General features: G+C 52.9%; 1 protein-coding gene across 1 annotated transcript; it reads right to left on the reverse strand.

Moving 5' to 3' along the window:
* On the reverse strand, positions 1-8127 carry ASB16 (ankyrin repeat and SOCS box containing 16; the record flags this gene model as incomplete). Its single annotated transcript, XM_082861394.1, has 5 exons — positions 1-186; positions 705-818; positions 1563-2055; positions 5547-5814; positions 7827-8127. 5 exons carry the CDS (start codon positions 8125-8127, stop codon positions 1-3), a joined length of 1362 nt encoding a protein of 453 aa, XP_082717520.1.
* Between the last annotated feature and the right edge of the window lie 4476 nt (positions 8128-12603).

Raw genomic sequence — 12603 nt, forward strand, 5'->3', positions numbered from 1 at the left:
TCACTGGATACACCCCTCCACACGCAGCAGCAGGTAGTCCCTGAGGAGCGGGGGCAGGGGGAGGCGGGCGGCAGCCTGTCGGCAGCGGCTACCCAGCTGAGCACGGATGGCCAGCCGGGCCAGGTGCTGCAGCCGCCTCGGCTGATTGACCATGCACAGGGCCGAGCTGTAGAAGGCTTCGTGCTCCTAGATGGGGAGTGGAACAGGGTCAGATGGCCCAACGCCCTGACTTTGCCCTTCCATCTGGGGGTGACCTAGTGGTGGGGCCCTGGGATTTTGCAACCTGCACCCACCTGGGCGTTTGGCTCATCTTGAAGGACTCAGATTCAGAAGCAAAGGCCCTGCAGGGGTCATGGGAGCTGGGACCACACTGCAGAGCAGGGTCTCAGCCATGTCTGCACCCACCCCGACTCCAAAGATACTGGCACAGTGCCCACTCAGTCAGAGATGCCTGATAAATGTCTATACTGATGCAGGTAAGAGAGAGGCTAGAGAGTTGTGTGCAATTAAAGGTTGTCCTGAGCTTCCAGGGGCAGGGGACCCTGGAACCCAGAGGTTTCACTCTGCCCATCCTCCTCCCACCCAGGGTCCCTCTTGCTCCTGCCTCCAGGAAGCCCACCCTGGAGGGACAGGCCTGGGGCTCATCCTTCCTCTCCATCTCCCCCAGAGCCCAGGAAGGAGCTGTGCTCATGGGGCGGACTTACCTGCCACAGCTCTGGAAGCACTGCCTCAACCCAGGTATCACAGGATGGAACACAAGGGTAGGCATTAAGCAGGACTTCCAGGGCTCGAGGGAAGTTGGCACAGTGTCTCAGCATCTAGAAATCAAAAGAGAGTCTCAGGGCTTCCCTGGTGGCGCAAGTGGTTGAGGGTCCGCCTGCCAATGCAGGGGACACGGGTTCGTGCCCCAGTCCGGGAAGATCCCACATGCCGCGGAGCGGCTGGGCCCGTGAGCCATGGCCGCTGAGCCTGCGCGTCCGGAGCCTGTGCTCCGCAACTTGAGAGGCCGCAGCAGTGAGAGGCCCGCGTACAACAACAACAACAACAAAAAAAGAAGTCTCAGACTAGAAAACAAAAGAGGGTCTCAGGGGTACCATGCCTCTACCAACCAGCCTGGGCCAAAGCCCCACTCACATCCAAATCTGTTCTTTTTTTGCCTGCCCACGTGCCATGCAGGATCTTAGTTCCCCGACCAGGAATCGAATCCGTGACCCCTGCAGTGGAAGCGCAGCGGCTTAACCACTGGACTCCCAGGGAAGTCTCACATCCAAATTTGAGAGGCCAAGATCTGAGTCCCTCCTCATCCTTTTCTAGCCTCAGTTTACCCTACCTTCAAGTGTGCTCCAACCTCCTGACCCCAGCCAGTTTCCTTGGGGGCTGTTTTTCTCCCTTAGACACCCTCTCCCATAGCCTTCACTGGTCCTTCCCAAGAGGCGGACAGATCTCTGGCCCAGAGAGCGGGCTCTCTGTCTCTTAGCCTCTCTTCCTGGAGGCTGGGCAATTCCAGCTCCAGGCATACCCCGCCCGTCAGGAGTCTTCTTTCACAGGCCCTCCCTGCGCACCTCAGGGCGCGCAGGCTGGGCCCCATAGTCCAGCAGGGCAGCAAAGAGGATCTCGGGCTCCCAGTTGGGGGCGTCCTGGACGGCCTGCAGCGCGCAGTCCATGGGCGTTTCGCCCGCCCCATTGGGAACTGCAGCGCAGGCCCCGTGATGCAGCAGCAGCTCAGCCAGGCCCCCGCAGCCGTTGGCACAGGCGTTGTGCAGCGGCGTGTGGCGTTTGCGCCCTGCCGCCCGGGCATCTGACCCGGCTTCCAGGAGCCGGCGCACGGCGGCCTGGTGCTGCCGCCTGCTGCCTGGGCCCTCGGCCCCCGCGCATGCGGCGTTCAGGGCCGTCTCGCCCTGGCTGGTGCGCAGGTTCACGTCGGCGCCGTGCTCCAGGTAGAGAGCCACGTGCTGCTCCAGGCCTCGTGCCGCCGCCACGTGCAGGGGCGTCACCTCGCTGTCCTGTACCGCCAAGTTCACGGTTGCTCCCGCCTCCAGCAGCTGCTTGGCGCACCTGGAGGCAGGGTACAAGGCCCTTGAGGCAAATCCTGAGGGACCAGGCCTGATCTGGGACCCCCTCAGCCTGCTGTCATCCCTGACCCCTTCTTCCCACCTCTCTTGGCTCAAGCGAGCCTGGCGCCCACCGCCAGACTCACAGAAGCCCCATGACAGAGAGCAGAGCTGGAAGGCCCATCCAAGTCACTGGGAGCATTTCAGTTTTCAGCCCAGAAAAGTTGTGGTGCAGCCCAGGACATACAGCAAGTTAGTGACTGAGGAGGAATTAATACTCACTGCCTCAGACTGTCCCTCCCAGAGTCTAACCTGACTCCCCCATCAGATAGGGACCCCAAGGCCTTGTTCTGAATCACTTGTCAGTGGTCTCCTAACATTTTTTTTTATTAGCCCTATTTTATTTTATTTTATTTATTTATTTATTTTTGCGGTACACGGGCCTCTCACTGCCGTGGCCCCTCCCGCCGCGGAGCACAGGCTCCGGACGTGCAGGCCCAGCGGCCATGGCTCACGGGCCCAGCCGCTCCGCGGCATGTGGGATCCCCCCAGACCAGGGCACAAACCCGTGTCCCCTGCATTGGCAGGCGGACCCTCAACCACTTGCGCCACCAGGGAAGCCCTTCTCCTAACATTTTGAAAGCACAAAAAGTTTTGAAAACCCACTAATGTGTACACTGTGAAGCATAGAAAATTAAGGAGTATGACCCCCAAAGAAAACAGAAATAGAAGTCCTAATTAGTAAAAAAAAAAAAAAAAAAAAAAACTGTCATTATTAGTATTTTCTTCCTGTCTCCAAACATGAAGACCACCTTTCTCCACCCACTCCAGCAAAGGAAGGCACTTGGGTCCCACTTACTTCACTTTCCCCTGGAGAAAACAAACAAAACCAAACAACAAAAACCAGATTTTAGGGAGCACGTGTTTCACAGGTGTTTCATAGGTCAGAACACTGTTGAGGCAAATAGGCATCATTAACCACCTCGGGGTAAACCAAACACGCTGCAAACTAAATTAATGATGGCACTAAACTAACAGTAATTTAAAAAGCCAGAACGGTAGCCACTGGAAACTCAGGAGCAGATCCATCAACCCCATCGAAACCCTGATGAAAAAGTATCCTTCCCCAAAATGGCCAGCATTCCAGCTCCCTTCAGTGCGCATGTCTGGTAGGCACTTTGCTCAGTGGCCAAGCTCTGAGTAGCAGCCAGCCAGCCACAAACTACTTAATTTATTACCTCGGTATTTCTGTTTCTATATACTAAATTTAAATAACTCCAAGAAGCTCGCCCAGTAGGGTTCCAGTAAGTGAGACCATTCTCAGTTCACTTCAAAGGATCAAGTGCGCTGGAAGGTGCACCACATGCCCATAAGACCTCAAGAAAGGACTGGGAATTTTGGATCATTTCTGGGTCCATCACTGATCTAGATCTACATGGGTAGATTCCAGCACGTGGGCTGTGGAATGCCTTTCAAGAGCCCTTGATTCCTTGGCCCCGCCAGCCTTATCTGTGGACCTGACTTGTCAAAGTGCAAATACCTTCATGTAGGGTGTGGCCAAGAAACTGTTGACCTTACAAAGGTGGGAAGAGGAAGCGTCCTTCACACTAAGATTGGGAAACACTGGGCTAGATCTTTCTTGATGCCTACCTCAAAATAGCTAGGAATGTGGCTGCAGAGGGTTCCCAGGGAATAGGAGACTGCAGTTGGGACAGGGTTTTTCCAAAAAGCAACAAGGCTTCTGCCTACTGGGCTTAGCTGATGTGACCTTGGACAAGTCACTAAACCTTTCTGAGTCTCAGTTTTTTCACCATAGAATGAGACCTGTCTCAGGATAGAAAGCCCAGAGATAAACCCATGTACCTATGGTCAACTAATCTATGACAAAGAAGGCAAGGATATACAATGGAGAAAAGACAGTCTCTTCAGTAAGCCGTGCTGGGAAAACTGGACAGCTACATGTAAAAGAGTGAAATTAGAACACTCCCTAACACCATACACAAAAATAAACTCAAAATGGATTAGAGACCTAAATGTAAGACTGGACACTATAAAACTCTTAGAGGAAAACACAGGAAGAACACTCTGACATAAATCACAGCAAGGTCTTTTTTAATCCACCTCCTAGAGTAATGGAAATAAAAACAAAAATAAACAAATGGGACCTAATGAAACTTAAAAGCTTTTGCAAAGCAAAGGAAACTACAAGACAAAAAGACAACCCTCAGAATGGGAGAAAATATTTGCAAACAAATCAATGCACAAAGGATTAATATCCAAAATATAAAAACAGCTCATGCAGCTCAATATTAAAAAAACAAACAACCCAATCCAAAAATGGGCAGAAGACCTAAATAGACATTTCTCCAGAGAAGACATACAGATGGCCAAGAAGCACATGAAAACCTGCTCAACAACACGAATTATTAGAGAAATGCAAATCAAAACTAAAATGAGGTATCACCTCACACCAGTTAGAATGGGCATCATCAGAAAATGTACAAACAACAAATGCTGGAGAGGGTGTGGAGAAAAGGGTACCCTCTTGCACTGTTAGTGGGAATGTAAATTGATACAGCCACTATGGAGAACAGTATGGAGGTTCCTTAACTAACTAAAAATAGAATAACCACGTGACCCAGTAATCCCACTACTGGGCATATACTCTAAGAAAACCATAATTCAAAAAGATGGGGCTTCCCTGGTGGCGCAGTGGCTGGGAGTCCGCCTGCCGATGCAAGGGACGCGGGTTCGTGCCCCGGTCCGGGAGGATCCCACACGCCGCGGAGCCGCTGGGCCTGCGAGCCATGGCCGCTGAGCCTGCGCGTCCGGAGCCTGTGCTCCGCAACTTGAGAGGCCGCAGCAGTGAGAGGCCCGCGTACCGCAAAAAAAAAAAAAAAAAACACATGCACCCCAACGTTCATTGCAGCTCTATGTACAATAGCCAGGTCATGGAAGCAACCTAAACGCCCATCGACAGACAAATGGATAAAGATGTGGTACATATATACAATGGAATATTACTCAGCCATGAAAAGGAACGAAATTGGGTCATTTGTAGAGACGTGGATGGATCTAGAGACTCATACAGAGTGAAGTAAGTCAGAGAAGAACAAATATCGTATATTAATGCATATATGTGGAACCTGGAAAAATGGTACCGATGAACTGGTCTGCAGGGCAGAAATAGAGACACAGATGTAGAGAACGAACGTACAGACACCAAAGGGGGAAAGTGGCTGGGAGGGGGGTGGTGGTGGTGGTATGAATTGGGAGATTGGGATTGACATGTATACACTAATACGTATAAAATAGATAACTAATAAGAACCTGCTGTATAAAAAAATAACTAAAATAAAATTCAAAGAAAAAAAAAAGAATGAGACCTGTCTCCCATGATGTTGTGAGGACATGTGTTTCTGGCATGTGAGCTGGAGACACACACACATACCCACACACACCCTCCCCAAACCATCTCAGCCCCTGGGCACCTACTGTAAGGACTCAGGGGTTGTGCAGAGGTGCAAGGGTGTCGTGCCTTCCTCAGACAACACATTGACCCTGGCGCCGAAGGTCAGCAGCAACCGCACACAGTCGGACTGGGCCCGGGCACAGGCCTCGTGCAAGGCGGCCCGGCCCCCAACCCGGGCGTCCAACTCAGCTCCCCGCCGGATCAGGTAGCGGGCGCAGTCGGTGTGGCCTCGGGCAGCAGCGATGGTGAGGGGTGTCGTATGCTTGGCTTTGGGGGTCAGCACCCAGAACCCTGGGGGGAGCAGGCAGTGTTAAGGGGGGTGGGTATGAGGCTGGCAGGCAGGGCAGGCTGTCATGTACAACTGACGCTGCCCTGCCCTCTGTACGCCTGGCTGAGCGCAAACCCTGTGCTCGTCTGTACCTGTGGAGAGGGGCTTGCTCGAGCCCCCAGCTGAGAGTGTAAATTGGAACAGCCTTTTAGAACAGTTTGTCAGTCTGTAACAAAACGTTAATACGTGGGTCATAGGAAAAACATTTAATTGCTCTTTTTTTTTCTTCTTTTTTTGGCCACACTGAGAGGCTTGTGGGATCTTAGTTCCTCGACCAGGGATCGAACGCTGGCCCCGGCAGTGAGAGCGCCGAGTCCTAGCCACTGGACTGCCAGGGAATTCCCTTAATTGCTCTTTAAAACCACAAGGGCAGCTAAAGAGGGTGAATCCTGTTAGGGAAACCTCTGGGTCTTTGAGCTGCTGGTGGAGTCCTTGGCTCTTTTAACTTGGGCGCTCTGGTGTTGGGGAGGGGAGGGAGTTACACACAGGAGTGCCTGGAACTGACTCAGGGAGTGGCCAGAGCAGAGCTGAAGAAGTCCTAGGATGCTCCTGGGGTGGGGAGGGTGGCATGGAAATGGGGGGAAGGGCAGAGAGGGAGGATAAGAGATGGAGGTAGAGAAAAGAAGAGTGGGAAGAGGGGTCGATCACGGGACTGGTGTTGAATCCAAATTGTAGAAATCGCCAAGGTCTTGTTCGAAGGACACAGATGGCTAATATCCTGCTGTCAGTTGTTTGCATTGTAGCTAAGTAAATCCCTGGGTTTCCTAAATCTTGGGTAAAGCATGTTTTGTTTTTTATTAGGATTGAAATTAAGGCCAAGTTCCATTTGGGAGATGGAGATGGTGGACATGCTGGAAGAGGAGACCAGGGTGCCCTGGGTGGGGTCACATCTCTAACAGTTGAAGGAATTTGGCCTGGTGGTGACCGTGAGAGCATAAGCTCTCCAAGGATTTTGAACCCCCATATCCATGGGTGGAGTGTGAGGCAATCTCCTGTCAATCTTTTTTTTTTTTTTTGCGGGGGGTGGTTTCTTTTCTCCTGCCTGAGAACAGGGCAATCATTTGGTTTACATGGACAAACCTTCTGGTCAGAATAGATCCTAAGGCAGATCATCGAACAAGTACACCAAGATGTTGGTCATACTGTTATTTAAAATAGTTTTTTTAAAAAAGGAAACCTAGGGACTTCCCTGGTGGTCCAGGGGGTAAGACTCCATGCTCCCAATGCAGGGGGCCTGAGTTCGATCCCTCGTTGGGGTACTAGATCCTGCACGCATGCCGCAACCAGGAGTTCGGAGGCCTCAGCTAAGAAGTCTGCATGCCAAAACTAAGACCAGGTGCAGCCTAAATAGATAAATAATAAATATTTTTAGCAATAAATAAATAAAACAAAAAAGAAGCCTAAGCTAACCAATCTATTTGGGGGCTAGTTCTATAAATCATGGCACACCCATACAATAGAATTCATGCACCTATTTAAATTATTACGTGGGGGATTCCCTGGCAGTTCAGTGGTTAGGACCCTGAGCGTCCAGTACCGAGGGCCCAGGTTCAATCCCTGGTTGGGGAACTAAGATCCCGCAAGCCGCGCGGCATGGCCAAAAAAAAAAAATTATGTGGACTTATGGTTATTGACATAGAAAGATGTTACATGAAAAAACCAGGCTATAAATAGCATCTGGAGTATAATTTCATTCTATGAAAGAAAAAATATTCACGCGTGGAGATACATTCAGAGAAACAATTGCATTCGAATACAACTGTGTTCCTGTGTAAGTCATATAACATGTCACTATAACTTGAAATCTGAAAAGACATACAAATCACTAAGTATGCCTCATCTCTGTTTAGGAGGGAGCTGGAATCGGCAGTGGGAAGGGATGGTCTAGTCTATGGTCTGGAGGGGGGCGATGGGGCCCAGGCTCCCCCCCCTCCTCCCTCTCCCTCCTCTTCTGCCCCCACCGGGTGCTCCCTACCCTGTTCAGCTGACCAGGCCAGCTGGTTGCTCACTGTCTCCACAATCATGTTGGCAGCGCCTTCATCTTGGAACAGGGCTTGGATCTGTTGCAGGTCACCGGAGAACAGGGCATTGTGCACAGCTGGGTCCCGGCAGGAGCGGCACGGCCTAGTGAGTTGGGCCCGGGAACTCGGGGGGCACCTTTGGCTCTGGTACTGCTGGGCTGCAGCCCGCCGCCGGTCCTCCCATTCCAGCCACTCCCGCTTCAGGCGGAGAGAGCGCAGGGTGGAGGAGGTGAAGGGGAAGGTCTCCCCTGCCATGGGGAGGGATCCAGGGGTCTGGGCAGCGGCAGCTGGGCAGAGCAGGTTCCCTCAGCCCGACTGCCACCCTTGCTCTGAGGAGCCACCCTGCCCCCAACCCGTGACCCAGAGAAAGGAGCAGCTGAGGCTATAAATAGGCCCCTTGCTGTTCTGGTAAACACAGTTTGTCCAGAGTCATGATCTTGGTGCAGAGAAAGTGTTGGGCCAACCCCCAGCCCGCGGCTAGGGACAGCCCCTGCCCCTGCAGATACCCTCCAGCTGGGGAGCCGGCCCTCAGCTGAGCTCCAGGTCCACACCTCCCACTTCTCTGGAGTGAACATCTTGGGTTGGCAGGGTCCGAGGTGAGTGAGACAGTCAATCAGGGAAATGGACGGGACAGGGTCTCTCTGATGCTGTCTGGAGGGCAGACCCCTGCCAAGGAAATAAGGGCAGGTGAAGTCAGAGTTTGAACCCCTCTTCTTGGCATCTGCACATACACACACAGGGCTTAACAGCACTTAAATCACTTTTATATCCATCTTCACTCAGGTGACCATACGTATTTTCTGGCTTGCCCGGGTAAACGGCAAGCTTGATTTTGACGATAAATTATATGATCAGGCTGATGATCACAGTCTGACCGCCTCTGAGATGGGTGGCCTTATTCTGTTTTACTGATGAGGAACTTAAGGCTTAGCAAGGTGAAACCACTTGCTCAAGGTCACAGCTCGTGACAGGGGAGCCAGACTAGGACCACAGTGGGTCTGACTCTGTAGATGGTGCACTTTGGTGAGAGAGCCTCTCCCCACCTTCCAAGCAGGACAGCATGGTCCCTAACACTGCCTTTAATGCGTCTTGGTTAGGGTTTTTTTTTTCCCCCCCGCAGCTCCTAAAAGGGCTTACATGCCTGCCTGAGGAGGACCAAGGGCTTGACCTCCCAACTCTGGGGACCAAGGAGACCTTCAAGCCACAAACCCACTCACTCAAAGTGGCTGTGCTTCCACGAGCCTCTAGGGGGAAGAATGAGGCCGTGAAACAGCACTAGGTGCCCGCCCTGGCTGCAGGCCATGGCTGCCCCAGTACACACACACACTTTCCAGCTCCCATTCTCCCATCTTCAGTTACCATCTCAAGGCCTTTAACCTGGACCAGCCCTGCCTCCTACCTGGTGTTCCCTCCTCTGGCCACAACCCCTCTGCTCCACTGCCCAAAGGGAAGGATCTATCTAAACAGTTCATTTCCTAGCTTGAAAACGTCTGCTGACTTCCAAGCCCTGCCCTTTCCCACTAAGCCCCATGCCCTGGTTTGGCCTCACATCAGGCAGCTGTCCCCTCACGGATCCTCGCCTTTCCCAGATCCCTGCCGTTCCCTCTGCTTGGAATTCCCTCCTGACTCATCCCTCAAAGTCCACCTCAAAGGTCACCTGCGGTGGGAGACACCTGCTCAGGTCGCCCACCCCTGCGGTTCCAGCCACCCCCCAATCCGTGCTCCTGGAGGACCTTCCGTGTGCTTTGTCAAGCCCCTGTCCCCAGGTGCCGTGGACCACAGCCTGCCGCGCTGGATGCGGGCTCCAGAGCAGGACCTGAACGGATTCAGCTGGGGCTCTGGTGCCCAGCAGGGCCTGGCGCACAGCAGATCTTGTCGCGCTGCTGAGGAGCCCTTGGCTCGTCGTGGGCCGGCCTCTCACGTGTAGCACGTTGACTGAGGGCCCCTGTTCTCCGCCGGGGCAGACACTCATCTGCCTGCCCAAGTGGGTGGCAGCAGCCTGGGCTGTTTCCAGCTCTGCCCTTATCCTGCTGTTCACCCACTCTGGCCCCAGCCTCTTCGTGGTATTCCAGGGTGGGGGATCCCAGAGGAGGAATGAGATCATGCCCAGCGAGGGCTTGGAGATCCTCAGAGAAAGGCGCCCGTTCGATGTTTTAATGCCCAGCCAACAGCCCAGCTGAGCGCCCGGAGCTGGGCTCCCAGGGTCGGGAGCTGGCAAAATGCGGCGGGGCCCGGAGGGGCCTCCCCCGAGGCGCACGGTCGTCATGGTCGGGGGGGCCTCCCCCGAGGCGCACGGTCGTCATGGTCGGGGGCCTGAGGCTGTTCTGACCTCCCCAGCGTCTCTGCAGCCTCCTGTCACAGGCCTGAAGGCGCTCTGACTACAGATCAGTCCTCAGAGGTACCATATGTTCAGTCCCCTATCCTGAGCCTTAACTTCCTGAGGGCAGAAAAACTATCCTCAGCATTAACTTCCTGAGGCCTTTACTTCAACGCACACGTGAACCCACAGGGAGCCCAGTTTTACTGGCAGGAACAGTGCCAGGCAACTGGATACCCAGCCTGCCTTCTGGGAGCTCAGAGCCTGTGGGGGGGAATGAAGCACACAAGAAACCAGGGCATCTGTCAGGATCGTGAGCAGCAGAGACCAGAGCTCAAGGGGGCTGAGTGCGGGGGGGCACCGCAGGCCAGGGGCAGGGCTGGTTTAGGTGTAGGAAGACCACCCGGCATAGATGGGCGGCTCCGGCCCAGATCTAAGCTACAGAGGCGGAGCTGGGGAGTTAGCAGCACGGGGAAGAGAAAGAAGTGCGTGGTGTGCTCAGGTAGGAAGACCCGGTGAGAGTGTGAAAGGGGTGCTGGTGAATTAGCCCCTTCTTGTTCCTGGGCTTGGGCCACAAAAGCCTTCTAGAACAGAGCCCCACTGCCACCAGCAGCCAGCTGAACATGGAGTTCTTGAAGCACCTGTTCACTTCAGCTTTGAGACTGGGATCCGTGGGATCAGCTTTTCTTTGGAAAAAGGGAGCCTAACCTCTTCTCCCAGAGCCGCACCAAGCCCATTGGAGGTCCTGACTCACAGCTGCCTGGTGAAGGCTGAACAGAGGCAGATGAGGCTGGCTGCCAAACTGGGGTCTCTAACCCACACCCCCTCCACCATGTGCTGAGAGAATCTTCCTTTCCTCCCTTCATTCCAGAAAGGAAAACAAGGTTGGTTGGCAACTTGGTATAATTAGACCTTTTACACCCCACCCATGACCCTCGTCCAATTCTTGCCTGAAAAGCGGTACAGAGAAGCTACAGTGGTTAAGAGTTGCTTGGCAACAAAATAAATAAAGTAGTAGTGGACTCTAACCCAAAGTATAAAATAAATATCCATGAGTCCATACTGATATAAATGGGTGGTTGAACAAAAGATAAGGGAAAACAGACCAATCTCCCACGCAGAATTCCAAATAATCCATGTAGATATTCTGCCCTTAAGAAGGTAGAACATAACTCCTCATTCCTTAAGTGTGGGCAGCAGAGTGAATTCCTTCCAAAGGGTATCGTGCGTAAAGGGAGAAAAAGAGTAACTTGACAGTGGAGAAATCTGGCCAATCTGACAAACCCTACTTCAGCCAGGTGATCAAGGTCAACATCAACCCTTGATATGATGTGATGAGAAAAGCACCTTACCTCTGAGGTCTTCCTCCCCCAAACACATAACCCCAGTCTAATCATGAAGGCACACCAGACAAATTCCCATAGAGGGACATCCGACAACATGGCGGGCCTGCGCTCCTCGAAGCTGTCAAGGTCATTAAGAAACAAGGAGAGCTGGAGAAACTACCACAGCCAAGGGACACGATGGCTAAATGTAACGTGAGATCCTGGAAGAGAAAAAGGACATCGGGGAAAACTGAGTAATGTGAATAAAGTATGGAATTCAGTTAATAATAATGTATCAATACTGGTTCTTTAGTTGCAACAAATCTACCATACTAATGTAAGATGGCAGCAATAGGGGAGACTGGGTGTGGGGTATATGAGAACTCCCTGTAACATCTTTGCAAAAATTCTATAAATCTAAAACTGTCTACAAGAAAAAGTTTATAGTTAAAAAAAAAAGGAGAGAGACAGAGAGAGAGAAAACGAGTGGCTTGGCTCTGCTCTGGCCAAGGTACCACCAGCAGGGCAGACAGAACAAGGAGCAGCGAGGCTGGAAACGAGAGGGAGGTGGGTGAAGCAGGCGGCTGCTTTATTTCAGAATAAGGCACCTCAGCCGTCCTCCTGCCCCCGCTCCTGGGAGCCCTGGGCACAGGTGAGCTGGCCAGCTACAGGCCTCAAGAGACGACGCACAGGGAAGTCTGAGCGTTCCTTCCTTGTCCAGAGGGACAGGTCGTCACTGCTGTGGTGCGGCTCCTCTTAGCTCCTCAGCTGCCCGCGGACTAGGGAGTAAAGGGACCAGGCCCAGCATCCTCTAAATTCAAGCTGAGGTGGGAGAATGGCACACCTTCCCTGTTGGAGGAGGAGAAGGAATATGCACCCGAGGGCTTGGAGGACAGTAGAGCCGCAGAGTTGATCCTGGGCAGAGTTCCGGTTGCCAAAGGAAGACCCAAAGTGACGGCACTGCAGAACCCGAGGGACGAGGGTGTTCTCAGGGTAAGTGTCCAGGGTGGGAGCAGCCAGAGAAGTCCCGGAACTTTGTTTTCCAATTGTGTTGGTCTTCTCTCTTCTGGGTGCTGAGAGGCTGCCGGC

This window comes from Leucopleurus acutus (genome assembly GCF_964270905.1).
Source record: "Leucopleurus acutus genome assembly, chromosome: 19".
Classification (NCBI taxonomy): domain Eukaryota; kingdom Metazoa; phylum Chordata; class Mammalia; order Artiodactyla; family Delphinidae; genus Leucopleurus; species Leucopleurus acutus.